At 56.3% G+C, this 17,445-nt stretch overlaps 1 protein-coding gene across 1 annotated transcript; it reads right to left on the reverse strand.

Moving 5' to 3' along the window:
- Window positions 1-959: 959 nt before the first annotated feature.
- Window positions 960-5,900, reverse strand: LOC117999753 (RIMS-binding protein 3A-like). The gene has a single exon (XM_034989091.1). It carries the CDS (start codon window positions 5,898-5,900, stop codon window positions 960-962), a length of 4,941 nt encoding a protein of 1,646 aa, XP_034844982.1.
- Between the last annotated feature and the right edge of the window lie 11,545 nt (window positions 5,901-17,445).

A 17,445-nucleotide genomic window follows, 5' to 3' on the forward strand; every position in this document is an offset into this window, starting at 1 on the left:
CCAGAAGACTGTGGGAGGAAGCAGCTCTGCAGCTGCGTGACCTGACAAAGAGGGGGCCCCCTGAGCCTCCAAGGCTCTTCTGTAAGATGGGGGAAATATGGAAATGCCCTCCCAGGGAGACGCACTGAGGAAAGGGGACAGGGACAAATGCCATGCAGAGTGGGATCCCCATTTGGGAGATGCTGATTCCACTCTCCACAAAGGCTGACACCCAGGGACACAGGCCATGTACAGGGAAACCTGTGGGGAACATCAACCTCACCGAGCCTGTGGGGCCCTGCTTCTTCTACCCTGGCTCTTGGCCGACCCCTTGGTAGCCCTGCTGGAAGATCCTAAGCTGAGCCCCGCTAAAGAGGAAGGAGGTGCCCTCCCCAGCTGAGAACGCATGTCTGCCGTCATTGCAGGATCCCTAGACAGAAGGGGGAGGGGGACAGGCATGTTTGTGTTTCTCCTGGTTGTGCTTTTACTTCTAAAGTATTATTTTTCTTTTTTCTATGAACATTTTAATGAGGGGTTGAACAAAAGATAGAAAAATAACATTCTGGTCACTTTTTTTTTTTTTTTTTTTTTAAAGAGGCAGGCTTTTCTTGAGACTTTCATACAAGGCAATGGATGAGGAAACTCCTAAAGAAACTCCTAGAGAAAATGCATACTGAGCACAGAAAAAGGCACTTCTCCAAACATCGTCATGGTCACTGACAACTCCAAAATGGCCTGTCGGACTCTCACGGGCTGCTTGTTCTGTTTTCTTTGGGGCAACAGCTCAGTTCAGACTTAAGCCCTGCTCCTCTCAGAGGCTAGGGGACACCCGGGGACTGCCGTCAGTTTGCCACAGTGACGCTTGGAGCAAGTGCTGCTCACGGAGGTGAGGAGGGGTGCTGCAGGTAGGGTCCCAGTGCTTGCTTCTCCTTGGGCGGGACGTGCGTGGCCAGGGGCCACCACACTGGCGGGAGCCTTGCTCACTCTCCATGGAGGGAAAGGTGATCCAGCAGGTGGGCTGGGACCAGGCCCCTGTGACCACCTGACTCCCCATAATAGAATCCCTTGTCATCCACAGGCCCGTAGACCGTGACCACATCCCCTGCCCTCAGTGACAGCTTGTCCTTCGCCTGGCCTCCTGCTCGCCCATCCTTGGGGTCATAGTCCAAAGCTGCCATCATGGTTGTTGGAGTCCACAGCAGTGACATCCTGGGGTTTCCTTGGGGCATAGGAAAGGAGCCCTGGGGGCTGGTGAGGCCCCCAAAATCATCGAAGTGGGCCACAGGGGGCAGGTACCCTTGCACTGGCAAATGCCACCTCCCACCGACCTGCTCTGTGTCCACCTTCACCTCAGCCACCAGGTGCCCAGGTATGTTGCCCACTTGCCCATTGCATTCGCCATGGTAGAAGCCACAGGGGTCCTGAGAGCCCCACACTCTCAGCAACTGCCCTTTCTGGAAGGCCAGCTTCTCCTCTGCAACCTCGGGGTTGGCAGACATCACCAGAGGGTCGTAATCAAAGAGGGCCACAAAGACCCTGACCAGAGTGTCCACCCCTGTCCCCAGTGGCGACGGGCCACCCTTGGGCATCTTAATGACTTTGCTGGATGGAGCTGGACAAAGTGCAGGGCTGGACTCTGGGAGCTGGCACATTCTCTTGCCCCCCAGAGCCTGAGCTCTCCCATTCTGGGTCCTAAACTCCTTTCTCTGCGCTCGCCTCTTTGTGCCCCATGGACTAAAGCACACTGCCTCCTCCTGCTGCAAAGTGTAATGGAAGTGGGACACAGACGGTTGGCTGGTGTCCAGCCGGGGAGGGACCAGCACTTGGGTATCTTGCTTTTGCCTAAGGACCTTCTCAAGGGCAGCCTTTCCCTGATAAGGTTCTTTGTTGAGCCTGCGCTCCGGAAACAGATGGATGACTCCCGAAGCAGGGCTTTGTCTGGGGCCCATGTGCCAGTAGCGGTCTTCTCCCCTTGACTGGCCACTGGGCAGAGGGGGTGCGTGGTTGGGGGAGCCCTGCTGAAAGAGCAGGGCCTTTCTGTAGACCTCCCGGGCGTCAGTAGGCCCCTGGGCTTGGCTGCTACACCCTGCACTTGCACATTCTCTTTCTGGACTCACTTTGGACATTGGGGATTGCCTCCTTGGGGGTTCTTCAGGGAAGGCCTCTAGAAACTCGGCCTGGGGGTCTCCGCAGCTTCCAGGAGTGTGGGGGCTGGTTGTGGCACTCAGGGGAGCCAGTGCCAGCCTCTGAGAACAGACGGGGACAGTGACCCTGCAGGTAGATGGGTCACCACAGGGGTAGCTAAAGGAAGAAGTCCCTGGCAATTGGTGCCAGGTGAAACAGTCCTGAGGGATCTGGGCTGGCACCGAATCCAGGGACTCACCACAAAGCGACATGGTTCTCACGGAGACATTCTGGCACATCAGGGGCAGCTGGAGCTGGGAATATTCCAACAGGGTGCTCCCAGCAGTGGCATCAGCGACCTCCGCAACCTTGAGCCCATCAGCATATACCGCGTAACCCGTGACCTGGACTCCATTGGAGGACCCAGCAGAGTCAATGGTTACAGGGAGCCAGCTGACCACCAGGAGGTCCGGGGAGGCATGGCGCTCCACCAGCACATCCAGTGGAGGGTCAGGGGGTCCTGCCAGGGGTGTGTCAAAGGTGAGGGTAGAGGACGTTTCCCAGGGCACCTGCAGGGAATCCCACGGCAGCTGCACCTTCACGCGGGCCTGGTACCGCGTGCCAGGATGCAGGCCGTGGAAGGTGTAGCAGCTCACACCCGCGGGGGTCAGGGCGTGCTCCTGGCCATTGAGATACACCACATGGAGGTGGCTGCTGCTGTAGACCCAGGCAATCTTGGCCGATGTGGCTGCAACACTTTGCAGGTGTAGTTGCATGGGGGCCGTGCAAAGAGCCCCTCTGGCCCCTAGAAAGGGTCTGGAGAAGCCCTTCTCCTTCACACACTGCAGCGCACCGAGCCAGCTGTCTTCTGTCTTGGCACCTGAGATCTCCGTGGCCACTTCTGCCTTGGAGCCTGCTCCCGCTATCTGGCACGGCCCCTTGTCCATAGCTCCCTGGACTTTCCCAGGCAAGAAGCCGTGGCCAGTGTCTTCCTTCAAACACTTGCCCTGTCCAGGTGGGAGCTGAGTGGGGCCAAAGTCAGGGGATCTGAGGGGCGGGCAGTCCAGGATGTCACTGTCTGCAACCTGTTCCACCAGGTTGGAGGGCACTAGCCCTCGTCGGCCGTCCTCAAGCTCCCCTTCATAAAAGCCATCTTCATCCATGTCCCCAAAGACATACACATAATCCCCAGCTGTGAGGGGTAGCTCACTCTCAGGGTGCTCATTAGGCCCCTTAAAAGGATTGTAGCTATACCGAGCCAGAAAGATCTTGACCTTGGGGGCCAGGGGGGCCTCTGAGCTCCCCACTTCCAAGGTGGAGTACACACCGTCAGGCTCCAGATCCTCCACCTCGCTGGCTGTGTCCATGTCCAGAGTAGGACAAGAGGGCACGGTGGCCCACATGGACTCCACCTCAGAGGAAGAGTTCGACTGGGAGCTAGTTTTCTTGGCCTGGTACCTGGAGTCCAGAGGTCGACTGGCTGGGAGGACTCTGTCAGGCACTTGAGGGGCACTGGCTGGCTCGCCGATGGCAACTGGACTTTCCGGCTGAGAAGCTTCCTGATTCTCCCGTTTGTCTCTGCTGGGCTGTGAAGATGCTTGGCCTACAGGCTCCGGCTGGAGCTCGGTCCTTTCGCTAGCTCTAACTTGAGACCCGGGGACTTGGGGGGCCTCCTGGGGTTCCTGGGGAGGGTGAGCAGGCTGACACTGCAGCGCTAGCATCTCCTCCCGAGCAGCCTGCAGATCGTGCAGGGCCTTCTGCAGGTCGTGGTGCAGCTGCTGCTGCCTGTCCTGCCCGCGCGCCGCCTGCTGCAGCAGCTGCTCGGCCAGCATGCCGGTGGCGTCGCGCTCCTGGCACGCGCGGCCCAGCTGCCCGCGCACATCGTCGTTCTCGGCGTTCCGCGTCCAGCCGGCCTGGGCCTGCAACCGCGCGTTCTCCCGGGCCAGCCACGCTCCCTCGCGGAGCGCCGCCTGCAGCTGCGCCTCAGCCTCGTCGCCGCGCCGCCGCGCCGCTGCCGCCTGGGCGCCCAGCTCCTCGCACTCCCGCCGCCGCGCACCCAGCTCGAGCTCCAGAGCCTGCACCTGGCGCCGCGCCTCCTCGCCTGGCGCGCTCTGGCTGTCCGCCTCCGCTTGGGCGCTGCCCGCGGCCTGCTGCCGCGTCAACTGTCTCTGCAGGCGCAGCACCTCCCGCTGGGACTCGCGCTGCAGCCGGTCCAACTCGCTGATGTTGAGCCACTGGGCTTGGGCTTGGGCGGCACCCCCGCCAGCGTGCGGGACGCTGCCGAAGCCCGAGGCGACGCGCGCCTGCAGCAAGTGGCACTCCTGCCGCAGCTCTTCGATCTGCTTGTCCTTGGCCAGCAGCGCGCTCGCCTGCTCGGACAAGTCCCGGGCGCGCTGGCGGGAAAAGGCCTGGCACAGGTCCAGGCCAGCGCGGCTCTCGCCCGGCACAGGCGCGCTCACAGCCCGCAGGTTGGTTTCTTGCAGCTTTCGGGCTCTGTCCTCTAGGCGCCGCGCGAGGCCTGTAAGCTTCGCGTGCTTCACCTTGAGCCGCTTCATCTTCTCGTCGGACTTGTCCTGGAAGCCTGCGCGCCGCAGCTGCGCGTTCTCCTCTCGCAGGCCAGAGCAGCGGCGCGCTAGCGCCTGCAACGCCTGGGACAGTTCCGAGTTCTGCTTCACCAGCTCCTGGTAGTCCAGACCCGGCGGCGAGGGGATGAGGGCTTCGTAGGGCTGGCTCCCGGAGTCTTCTGGCGGATCGCTGGGTCTCCTGGGCTCCGATGGCGGCGGCGGCGGCGGCGGCGGCGGGGGACTCGGGGAGCCTAAGATGGAAGCGTCCGGCGAGGAGGCCCGCTCCTCGGATTCGGGGGCCTTGGGGCAAATGAGGGTGCTGTCGAGCGAGCGGCAACGCGCTGGTGCCAAGGAGTCGAGAGAGCTGGCGCGCGTGTGGAGCAGGCTGTTCGGGGAGGTGGAGCGCCCGGCCCGCACCACGTCCAGGGAGCGGGAGCGGGAGCGCAGGCGGACGCCAGCGCTCAGGCTGTCAGCATTCAGGGATTCGAGTCTACAGACGGACTTTGGGGGCCCGCGTGAGTCGTCGGCGGAATGGGGGAGCGGCCCTTCCGAAGAGTACACGGCTTGGGGGTCGGGGGAGCCGGGCAAAGCGGGATGCCAGCGGAAGTGCTCTAGGATGTACTTGAGGAAGAGCTGGCGCTCCACGTCGAGCGCCGCCTGCAGGTGTCGGATGCGCGAAGCCTGCTCGCCGTCGGTTTCCCAGCGAAGCTGTGCCAGCACTTCCTGCAGGCGGCAGCGGCACTGAGCAGCAGCGACCTCGGGCGCTCCCGCGCGGCCACAGTAGCCACGGTTCACCAACTCCTCGGCCAGCTGGCGCTGCAGCTCCCGGGCCTGGCGCATGACGCCGTCGCGCTCGCGGTGCAGCAGCTGCCGCAGCTGCCGCATCTCGGCCTCCTTCCAGCGCAGCAGCTGCCGGATCTCGGCCTCCCGCTCCCGCAGCACGTCCTCCTGCAGCTGCCGCAGCTCCCGGCCGCGCTGAGCCTCCCACTTGGAGCGCAGATGGTTCACCAGCTGCTGCCGCTCCCGCTCGGCCGCCTCCCGCAGCTGGCGCGACTGCGACGCGAAGCGCTGCCTCTCCGCCCGCCCGCGCGCCCGCTCACTCTCCAGCTCCGCCCGCAGCTTCTCCAGCTCCCGCCTTTGCTCCTCCAGCACCGCCGCCGACGGACCCGGACTACCCGGCTTCTTGGGTGTCGCGCGGCCGCCGCCCGAAGGGCTGGGCGAGTCTTTGGTCATGGTGGCCACGGCCCGGCCAGACGCCTGACCTCGCCTGGCCCAGGCCGCTGCTAGCCAACGGCCACCGCCCCCGGTGCGGCCAACCGCCCCGCGCGCCCCTTCCGGCGCCCCCGGGGGGGTCTCCGCGCGCCCCTTCCGCCTCTGAGAGCCTTCCCCCACCTCTGCCGCGGTGGCACTAGCTTGAGCTCCTCTCCTGGCTGCCTACGCGGGGGCTGGGCTCCAGACACCCTTGCTCAACGCAGCCCATGTCCTTTCTGGGATGCCCGGGGGTCTCTCTGATCCCAGGCCCTTCCCTGTTTCTGGTGTCATGTCCTTTGTGACTCACCGCGGATATTCTCCCAGGCACTGTACAATACCTTTCAGGCCAACTTGTACCGGGGCAAGCCCCCGCCACGGCTCTGGACCTGGAGGGAGGAGCTCCACGTGTGGATCAAGGTCAGGATGGGGTGTGAGCAGATCCCGCCTGGCCCTGCCACGGGTTCCGGTGGCCTGTTTGGCCTAAGTGTCTGGGAACCACAACAGAATACCCCCAAACTTGGAGGTGAGCCCTGAACACCTACTAGGGGAGGGTGCATCTGGTGTCTGCACCCCCAAGGTGCCTACCCTTCTAAGGACCCCTGAGGAGCTGGGCACTTGCATGCATTATCTATTCAAACTTACTATGCCCATTTTACAGATGAGACGTCTTTTTTTTTTTTTTTTTTTTTTTACATAGATGAGAAGTCTTAGGCACATAGTCTGGGCATGATGCCAGCTGAGATAAAAGGAGAAGGCCACCTTGGAGAACCAAAGCCCTGGCCTGTTTTCTTGGTTCATTGTTATGATCATCTTGCAAGGACACTCTGAGAGATAAGGACCTCTTCATGGTCACACTACCCAGAAGTAGCTTAGTGGGGAGTCAAACCTGGAAAATTCTGCCTCCAGAGTCCGTGGGCACTCTGACTCCATTTGCCCAATCTTAGGGTTGCAGCTGTGAAGACCACTCCTCAGTCTTTCTCTCAGGGGAGGGTCTCACACTTTGCCTCTGTAGAAGGAGAGAGAATCAAGTAGAACCCAGAATGGGGAGCTAGCCCGGGAGGGAGGTGAGAGAATGGGGATGCCATAGGTGCCCAGCCCACCCTTTGTCTGGCCCATGAGTGCTCAGGGCTTCCTGCTTCTCCAAAAGGTAAGGGCACAGATGTTTATGGGCCCAGCTGTTTCCTGACACCATCTCCCTGAGGGTAGCAAGGTCAGAGAACTTTCCATGGCTCTCCAAGGGGCCATGTGGCCAGATGGTTAGGGTTGGTGTGCTTTGGAGTCAAACAGTCCTTCAGCTTCTTGTGCCACTTCCATGTCCTCATCTGTAAAATGGGCTAATAATGCAGCCCCCTTCTGTGCTGTGTGACCTCCTGGAGTTCCCTGACCTCTCTGAGCATGCATTTCTTTGGTTTGTGAGGTTTTACCAAGGTGGGAGCACACAGTGCCTAGAACAGAGCAAGGCTCTGGTTGCAGCTCACTGATTTTATTTTATTTTATTTATTTATTTATTAAAGATGATTTATTTATTTATTTGACAGAGAGATAGAGAGAGAGCACAAGTAGGCAGAGCGGCAGGCCAAGGGAGAGGGAGAAGCAGGCTCTCTGCTGAGCAGGGACCTGATGCGGGGCTCGATCCCAGGACCCCGGGATCATGACCTGAGCCGAAGGCAGCTGCTTAACTGACTGAGCCACCCAGGCGCCCCTTATTTTATTTTTTTAAAAATATTTTATTTATTTATTTGTCATAGAGCACAAGCAGGGGGAGCAGCAGAGGTAGAGGGAGAAGCAGGCTCCCCACTGAGCAGGGAGCCCAATGTGGGACTTGATCCCAGGAACCTGGGACCATGACCCGAGCCAAAGGGAGATGCTTAACTGACTGAGCCACCCAGGCATCCCAGCTCACTGATTTTAATCCCCATCCCTTTTTTGCAGCTAGAGAACCTGAGGTGGGCAAGCAGAGATTTGGCTGAGGCCGGTCAGGGCAGCTGTGGTAGAGAGAGCACAGGTACCCTTTGTGCTCCCTGGGACACACTCTGGATTTCTCATGGCAGAAGGGAAGCCTCAGAGAGCTGGGTGTCCATCCAGGCCCTGCCACTCTTTGGCTGAGTGACCATGGCTGACTACTTCACCTCTCCTGGCCTCTACACAATGGATGTTTTGATAACATCGGCCTTCCATGGTTAGAGAGAGAGACACCAGGACTCTGTCAGCTGGTGGCCAGGTGTGCAATAGGAGGTGCATCAAGGTCTGTGTAAATTCTCATCTTCCCACCCAGGGCTTGGCCTAGACTCTCGCTTCTTCCAGGAATCTAAAGAATCCCCAGCCTCAAAGGCTTCTGGGCCTTTGCATGTGTTTTTTCCCCCTGCCTGGGATGCCTACATTGCTCAACACAAAAATAACAACAATGCCGCCTGCAGACCAAAAACCTACTATGTGCCATGCTCAGTACTAAATGCTTGCCATTCATTATTTACACCACCCATTTTACAGATGAGAGGTCTCAAGCCTCAGTGGAGCAAGAGTTTTTGTCCACTTACCTAGTGCTAACCTTGTCTTGTCCTTTAGCCTCAGCTTAGCCGTTCCTCCTCCAGGAAGCCTTCTCTGACTCTCCGGGCTGGGTCTGGGCCCCCAAGAACTCTACAGCCCTGATTACCCTACCTGGCACCCCTCCATTTGGAATAGGGATGTATCTGATATATATTAGTGTCCCTGCCCAGAGTGGTTTCAGAGAAGGAGTAAGTGAAAAGTCCCTCCCCAAAAAGGAGGGATAGGCAAGCAGGAAGGGCCCTGTCCAACCAGGCCACCCAGCCTGCCTACCTCCCGCATTCAGGTACCACCTGGGATCAAGGGCTGAAGCCCCAGGCTCTGGGCTGCCTATCAGGGCCTTGGGCAGACACCTTAGGCTGGAGTGAGGGCCAGACCTCATTAGAGATGTTGGCAGGATCCAAAGCTGTGTAACACACACACACACACACACACACACACACACTCACACACTCATGGCCTCTCCAGGCCCGGCCACCTATGTGGCTGGGGAGATCAGGAGCCCTACTTAAGTCCAGCTCCTCCCTGTTCTTCCTGTCCCAGCACCAAGCGGCTCCTGGGAGAGGCAGATGGACATCGATACCTGGCTATTTGCATCTAGACCCTGATGTTGTGGTCACATTAGAAACCCCTTTGCTTCTCTGTCTATGGAATCTATGGCTTCTCTATGTTTCAGGCCCTGTCACACAGTCATTTCCCCAGGTAGGTGGGCAGGTGACCTTGGCCCCATCTCACAGGTGGGGAGACAGAGGCTCAGAGAAGCACATGTCCTGTTCATTCAGCATGTGGCTCTGTGGGCTCCACCCTTTCTGTTCTACTCACGTTTTTCAAATCCAGTTCCCCTGAACCACTGGTGCGCCGTGGGAGATCGATACCTTTGGGCAGTGATATGTAACAAGAACACAGAGAATTGTGACTCCAGATGTTCTCTTAGAGAGGCGATGTGGATATGGGGGGTGGAGTGATGCAGGGATGGCCTTAGCCTTGAACTGGCACTGGGCCACTGGATGTGGCAGCCACAGGCAGAGTATCTTCATGGAATCCTCACTGCAGCTCTGTTTGACAGAGGAGAACCCGAGGCTTGGTGGGGGCACACGGGCAGCTGAGGCTAGAGCTGGATTGTCACTTCAAGGCAGTGGTGGGGGGCGCTCCACAGCCTGGATGTCTGCTTCGGCTTCTAGAGGGACCACCAACCATTAGGGCGGGAGAGCAGGCTGTTGCCAAGGAAGAGGACCCTGGGTTGAGTCTCTGGGAACCCCGCAGTCACCATCCAGCTGCTGCTTGGGCTGGCACCACCTGTGGCATGTCAGAGGCGTTCTAGAATGTGGGTTGAGTGGATGAGCAAACCAGGGCTTCTGCAATGCCAGGCTTCTGCTACCCCCACACTCATCCTGTTGTACAGTGACTGTTAATGACCTGCCTGTCACCCCCATCAACTCTGAGCTCAGGGAGAGCACAGACCATGTAGATGCATTCTCTGGGTCTCAGCTTTCTTGCCTATATGAAAGAGATGGATTACATGGGTGGCTTTCAAACTGGGTTCCTTAGAGCCTCAGGGTTCCTGAGAAATATTGTAGGATTGTTGGAGGTGGGGGAATGTGCCTGGCGCTGAAGGAGAAACACTGCCCTTACCTGCTTCAACAGAGCATGTTCACTTGTTAGTGTCATTCTTTTTTTTAAGATTTTATTTATTTATTTATTTATTATTTTTTTAAAGATTCCATTCATTTATTTGACAGAGAGAGCGCGAGAGTGCACAAGCAGGGGGAGCGGCAGGGGCAAAGTGAGAAGCAGTCTCCCTGCTCAGCAGGGAGCCGGACGTGGGGCTAGATCCCAGGACCCTGGGATCATGACCCAAGCCAAAGGCAGACACTCAACCAACTGAGCCACCCACGTGCCCCTATTTATTTATTTAAAAGAGAGAGCATGCACACAAGCAGAAGGAGCGGCAGGCAGAGGGAGTGGGAGAGGGAGAAGCAGGCTCCCTGTCGAGCAAGGAGCCTGACGCGGGGCTTGATCCCAGGACCCTGGGATCATGACCTGAGCCGAAGACACTTAACCAATTGAGCCACCCAGGAGACCCTGTTAGTGTCATTCTTTAGGTTCTAAGGAAGACTTTGGCTTAATAAAGAGGTATACCGCTAGAAGCAAGTTTGGAAACCTCTGGGTTAGAGCCCCTTCTATCTATTACATGCAAACACACATTGCCCTGACACTCGGTGATTCCATTGACCCCGAGAGAAGGCACCTGTGCCCCTCACATCTTAGTTTACCCCACATCACCAGCCTTATACTCCATGCTGCCTCTCCCCCCAGCACCGGTCTGTGACCTTTGGACCATGTGGTTATGGGGTATGTGATCCTGGGCAGTCTGGTTCACATCCTTCCTCTGCCAACCTGGCCTGGCCCTGTTTCAGCTCTGCCACCCATTCCTGGAGCTTTGCAGAGCTTGCCTGGCCTTCATGAGAGGTGAAGACTCCATCCAGAGAGCCAGCCCACGGGAGGATTAAAAAAAATTTTTTTTTCATTTATTTATTTGAGAGAGAAACAGAGAGCACACAAGTGGGGGGTGTGGCAGAGGGAGAGAGAGAAGCAGAGTCCGCACTGAGCGTGGAGCCCAATGTGGGGCTTGATCCCAGGATCCTGAGATTAAGACTTGAGCCAAAATCAAGTCAAATGCTTAACTGACTGAGCCACCTAGGCGCCCCCCACTGGAGGATTTTAAGCTTCCAGACAGACCCCTGTAGCCCCAGCTTCCACTCTACATCCCTTATTTTTGGGTCAATGTGTTTCCTTTTCTTTTTCTTTTTTTCCTTTTTCCTTTTTTTTTTTTAAGATCTTATTTATTTATTTGTCAGAGAGAGCACAAGCAGGGGGAGCAGCAGAGGGAGAGGGAGAAGCAGACTCCCCATTGAGCAGGGAGTCCGACATGGGGCTCGATCCTGGGACCCTGAGATCATGACCTGAGCTGAAGGCAGACGCTTAACTAACGGTGCCACCAAGGCGCCCCATCTTTTTCCGTTTTTTAAAAGGAAAAATTTTTAATTTATTTTTTGACAGAGAGAGAGACAGCTAGAGAGGGAACACAAGCAGGGGGAGTGGGAGAGGGAGAAGCAGGCTTCCTGCGGAGCAGGGAGCCTGATGCGGGGCTTGATCTCAGGACCCTGGGATCATGTCCTGAGCCAAAGGCAGACGCTCAACGACTGAGCCACCCAGGTGCTCCTTTTTCTTTCTTTAAACAAAGGGTTTTCTTTACTTGTTTACATGTTTTTACTTCAGTTTATTTATGTAGTAAGTTTATTTATTTATTTATTTAGATTTTATTTATCTGAGAGAGAGCGAAAGTGAGAGAGAGCACAGAGGGAGAGGGAGAAGCAAACTCGCCGCTGAGTGGAGAGCCCGATGCAGGGCTCAATCCCAGGACCCTGAGACCATGACCTGAGCCGAAGGCAGACGCTTAACCACTGAGCCACCCAGGCACCCCATGTTTATTTATTTAAGTAATCTCTACACCCAACGTGGGGCTCGAACTCACGACCCTGAAATCAAGCGTTGCATGCTCTTCCGACTAAGCCAGCCAGGCGCCCCTGGGTCAATGTGTTTCCTATCTGTCCTCTGATGTCTCCTCAGCATCTAGAATAGTGCCTAGCACATATTCAATAAATACATGACTGAAGAAGACAGAGGCATGCAGGCCAGGTGTGGTCTCTGTCCTCATGGAATTTATAGTCCAGGGGAGGACACAGAGGTTAAACACAGATAATGGCAAAAGACTATAGTAAATGTGAATCATGGGCAGGGGGCTGTGAGTGTGGGGTATGGTGCCAATGGGGCGAAGAGCCCTGCCAGAGCAGGCTTCCTTGGGAGCCAAGGCAGGAGAGGGCAGGAGGGCTGCCCAGAGCTCAGATCAGATTTCGGCAGTAGGACCTGCCAAGCCCCCAGCGCTCTGTGGTCTGGCTGCCTGCACTACTCGCTCCCATGCCCGCCCCACCCAGGGCACGCCCATGAGGGTCTGACGTTGATTCTTCGCATTTGTGTCCCAGTCCTCAGTGGCCTGAAGAGAAACAGGAGTTCAGAGGGGGAAGGAAGGGTCAGTCAGCAGGGGCCCGACCAGGTCTTCTCCCTCTAAGTGGTGGGTAGGCCTGGAACCCCCAGCACTGGCCCCTTCCTGGACGGGGCTGGGCACCTGGGGAGGACCCATGCTGTTGTCTGGGTCCACCTCCCAGGCCCTGAGGCCGTGTGTGGCCTACTCCATGCCCTCCTAGGGAGGGAAGGACAAGTGTGTTCGCTCTCTGGCTGGGGCTCCCCGGCCTGCCGGGCTGCTCTTTCCCTCCCAGCAGCACTGGCCCAGCTCCTCAGGCACGTGTCCCTGTGGGTGGCCAGCCTGCTCCTACCTACATGTTGTGGGCTTCTCCTGGAGTCCTCCCTATAGTCGGGGAGCCTGGCTCTGTCCTCCCCAGAGGAGCAACTGCTCAGGGTCACACAGGGACTTGTGCTCATGCCTGTATGACCGAAGTCTGGGCTCTGAACTGCTGCCACTATAGGCTGGCCCACTGGCTCTGGCAGTCTGAGTGGAACGGTCGTCCGCAAGCCTTCAGACAAATGGCCGCTCCTTCCCGAGGACCCGGTGGCTGTTGGCAGCATCAGTGTTTCCAGCTATGCCCTGGTTCCAGGACAGACCTAGCTTCCATCTTCTGCCATCTCCACTTCTTTCCCCTCGGCACCTCTTCCCTCTGCCCTCCTTTGGCAGCCTGAAGCACAAGGCCTGATCTACCTTCTTCCTGACACCAGTGGCAATACCTTTGGTCCAGTCATTTGGTCATTGCTCTAAGTCAGGGACAATCTTTTTTTTTTTTTTCACTTCAAAGTTTGAATTATTTATTTTAGAGAGAGAGAGAGAGTGAGAGAGCATGAGAGCGGCGGGAGGGGCAGAGAAAGAGGGAGAGACAGAGTCTCAAGCAGACTCCTTGCTGAGCATAGAGCCCGACGCAGAGCTCCATCTCATGACCCTGAGATCATGACCTGAGCCAAAATCAAGAATCAAACGCCTAACTGACTAAGCCACCCAGGCAACCCCAAGGGACAGTCCTTCACCAACTGTTTGTTGAGTACCCAATCTAGTCAGGGCAGGGTGGCCGGGCACCATGTGAATTTCCTCATTCACTAAGCACAAACCCCCAATGGGATTTGTGAAGGGAGGATGGAAGGAAACAGGGAGGTTGGGAGGGAGGGTAGAAGGGAAAGAAGGAGCCCATTAGGTCAGCTGAGCCTTCTAGACCTTAGTTTCCCCCTCACAGTCGAAGAGCCGACTTGGGCTTGACCTTCTGACCAGCCGGGTGGCTGAAAATTGACCCCTTGAGCCTCAGTTTCTTCCTTTGTAAATGGGGCTGATAACAGTTCTGACCTCAGAGGGCTGTTGGGAGAGTCAATAGAACACTTGTACATTTGCACTCACGGGAACCCAGCTGTCAGGTCAACCAAGTGAACAAGCATTGTGAGCTGAGTCTTCAAGAATGATTAGCACTTGGGGCGCCTGGTTGGCTCAATTGGACTCTTGATCTGAGCTCAGGTCTTGATCTCTGGGTTGTGAGTTCAAGTCTCATGTTGGGCTCTGTGTTGGGCATGGAGCCTACTAGAAGAAGAAGGAGGAGGAGGAGGAGGAGGAGGAGGAGGAGGAGGAGGAGGAGGAAGAGGAGAAGGAGAAGGAGAAGGAGAAGGAGAAGGAGAAGGAGAAGGAGAAGAATTAGCATTTGCCAAATGGATAAGGTGGTGTTGCTGGGAAAGAATGACAAAGGCATCACAGGCAAAGGACAGAGGACAAAGGAGCACCAAGGACAGAGGCAGGGGGTGTGGTGTGGTGGGAGCACTGGTCTTGGGAAGGGAGAGATGTAGGATGTGAGGTTTTGGGCCAGCAGAAGGAGGTCAAGGCAGAGGCTCACCAGCATGAACCAGATCAGGGTCTAACTTCTGGAGCCCCTCTTCCTAGCGGGGTGATGAAGGGCAAGCTACCACTCTCAGGGCCTTGGCTTCCTCATCTGTGAAATGGAACATCTTAGCACTGCTCTGTGGTGCCAGTGAACTTGGTGGTGGGTGTAAATGTGCAGCGCCCAGTGCCAGGCATACAGTCAGCCTGCCGAGGAGCTCCTTCCATCCCTTGCCCCTTCTTCAGCCCCTGTCAGGCTTCTCCCCTGGGCTCCCATACCTCACCCGACCATTGCCACATTCTGGCGTTCTTCTCAGTGCCTCCCCAGGATGCTGCAAGTTACTTGAGGGCAGGTGCTACCTTTGTATCTCCCTCTCTAGCAGGTGAGCACCCAAGACCCTGTGCTGACTTGGAGAAGAAGAAGCATGTGGTGAGTTCTAGCCAAAGGGTAGTCCAGGAAGAGGACGAGGACTGGAAGAAGAGGAGGAAGAAGCCACTTTTAATGGAAGGCTCAGGGAAGTGAGGTCCAGATGAAAAGCCAGGTCCAAATGAACATGGTTTGTCTCAGTGGAAGGGGGCTGGTGTAACCAGAAGCCAGGCCTGCCATGGGGAGCAATAAAAGTTTTAGAGCAGGAGAGGGGCCCCACAGACCAGGTATCTTTTCCACTGGGGCTGGGTACATTTTCTGCGTGCTTGTTTAACAACGGTACTCTGCTGCTCAGAGCCTTTGCTCCTCACCTGCGAGGAAGCAATCTTGCAGGGTGATGGGAGGGCATAGGAAGATGCCATGGCAGAGGCTAGTTCTTGGCACTTGGCCTCTTCTGACTTCATCTTCCATTCCCAGTTTCACGTGTCCAGGTTAAGGGTATGCACTGCGCATTCCAACCGACTTGGAATTGTTCAGGGCGGGGCTCCCTTTCCCTCTGTGTTTCTCTATAGGAGGAGGTAGGTCCCAAGAAAGTTGTGTTCTTTCTTTGACCTGGACCTACATAGCACCAGGCTTAGTGTACACAGTAGGAGCATGGAGCCAGTCACTAGGCCAGACTTCCAAGTCCCCCATGCCTCTAGGGAGCTAGCGGATGGAGTCCCTCACACATCTGCTGAATGTTTATTGAACACCCACTGCATGCCAGCCCTGGGTGGGGGGAGATAAAAGGCAGACAGAACCTTGATTGCGTGAAGCTTGTCATCTTGTCCCCCCCAACCTGTGTCAAGCCTGGGCTCCGAGGACACTGTGTGGAAGGCCAACCCCATTCCAGGCTACATAATCTCCAGTTCTCTTCTCTCCTTTCATGGGAAACTCATTGCTGTTAGAATGGAGAAAAACTCCTTCACAAGGCCTAAATGTGTCCTGAAGCTGGACCCTTCTCTCTCTCTTTTTTTAAGATTTTATTTATTTATTTGATAGAGAGAGAGACAGCGAGAGAGGGAACACAAGCAGGGGGAGTGGGAGAGGGAGAAGCAGGCTTCCCGCAGAGCAGGGAGCCCGATGCGGGGCTCGATCCCAGGACCCTGGGATCATGACCTGAGCTGAAGGCAGACGCTTAATGACTGAGCCACCCAGGCGCCCCTGGACCCTTCTCTTTGCCTGCACTGCTACCCGGTGTCCAAACCACCATCAGTTTTGCCGATTGGCTACAGTAGGCTTCCAAATGGCCCCTACTCCCCTGCTTATCCCTCCCCATTCTTCATTCTCCAATCATAGTACTTTCCTTAAACACGTACATCTGACGATGTGGCTGCTACACACATCCACCGAGGTCTCTCGCAGAGTACAGAAGAAAAGCCAACCCCCTTCTGTTCTTTTAAGGCTGTCCTGGTCTGTCACCTGCCTCCCTTGCTCCCTATTAACTTCTTTTTTTTTTTTAAGATTTTATTTATTTATTTGAGACAGAGAGAATGAGAGAGAGAGAGCACATGAGAGGGGGGAGGGTCAGAGGGAGAAGCAGGCTCCCTGCCGAGCAGGGAGCCCGATGCGGGACTCGATCCCGGGACTCCAGGATCATGACCTGAGCCGAAGGCAGTCGCTTAACCAACTGAGCCACCCAGGCGCCCCTCCCTATTAACTTCTTACTCCATTCTGGCCAACCAGACAGCCTCATGGCCTTTGCCAGTGTCTTTTCTCCTGCTTGAAACAATCTCCTCCCAGTCTCTCAGCTGCTCCATCCCATCCTTCAAGTTCCCGAGTTGGACCTGAAGCCAGCAGGTCAGTCTCTGTTCCTAGCCGGCTACATGAACTTGGGCAAATCATTGGCCTTCTCTATGCTTCTGTTTCCTGTGAGATGTGTTGTTAACGGTAGCCATCTCATAGAGTGGTTTCAAAGATTAAGGAAAATAAGGCACAGGAGGGGTCAGCTGGCATTTGAGGTTCCAGTGTTAGCTGTTATTTTACTATTTCCTCAGTGAGGTTTCCCTGACTTCCCAATGAAAAGTTGGTCTCCAAAGGGCGCCTGGGTGGCTCAGTTGGTTGAGCAACTGTCTTCCGCTCAGGTCATGATCCTGGAATTCCAGGATCAAGTCCCACATGGGGCTCCCTGCTCAGCAGGGAGTCTGCTTCTCCCTCTGACCCTCCCCCCTCTCGTGCTGCTCTCTCTCTCAAATAAATAAATAAAATCTTTTTTTTTTTTTTTAAAGTAGGTCTCTGGGGTACCTGGGTGGCTCAGTCGTTAAGCTCTGGCTTCGGCTCAGGTCATAATCCCGGGGTACTGGGATCGAGCCACGCATCGGGCTCCCTGCTCCGCGGGAAGCCTGCTTCTCCCTCTCCCACTCCCCCTGCTTGTGTTCCCTCTCTCGCTATATCTCTCTGTCAAACAAATAAATAAACTCTTAAAAAAAAAAAGTAGGTCCCCACAGTCACTTTCCCATCAACTAGGTTTCACCCAGGTTTCTTTTCTTTTCTTTAAGATTTTATTTATTTGACAAAGAGAGAGGGAGAGAGAGAGAAAGAGAATAAGCAGGGGGCACAGCAGAGGGAAAGGGAGAAGCAGGCTCCCTGCGGAGCATGGAGTCCCATGCAGGACTCTACCCCAGGACCCTGGGATCATGACCTGAGCCGAAGGC

This window comes from Mirounga leonina, unplaced genomic scaffold (assembly GCF_011800145.1).
Source record: "Mirounga leonina isolate KUSES-001 unplaced genomic scaffold, KU_Mleo_1.0 Mir_481, whole genome shotgun sequence".
NCBI classification, from domain to species: domain Eukaryota; kingdom Metazoa; phylum Chordata; class Mammalia; order Carnivora; family Phocidae; genus Mirounga; species Mirounga leonina.

Coding starts and splice junctions, on each gene's coding strand:
- LOC117999753 (XM_034989091.1), bottom strand. CDS start 5,900: ATGACCAAAGACTCGCCCAGCCCTTCGGGCGGCGGCCGCGCGACACCC.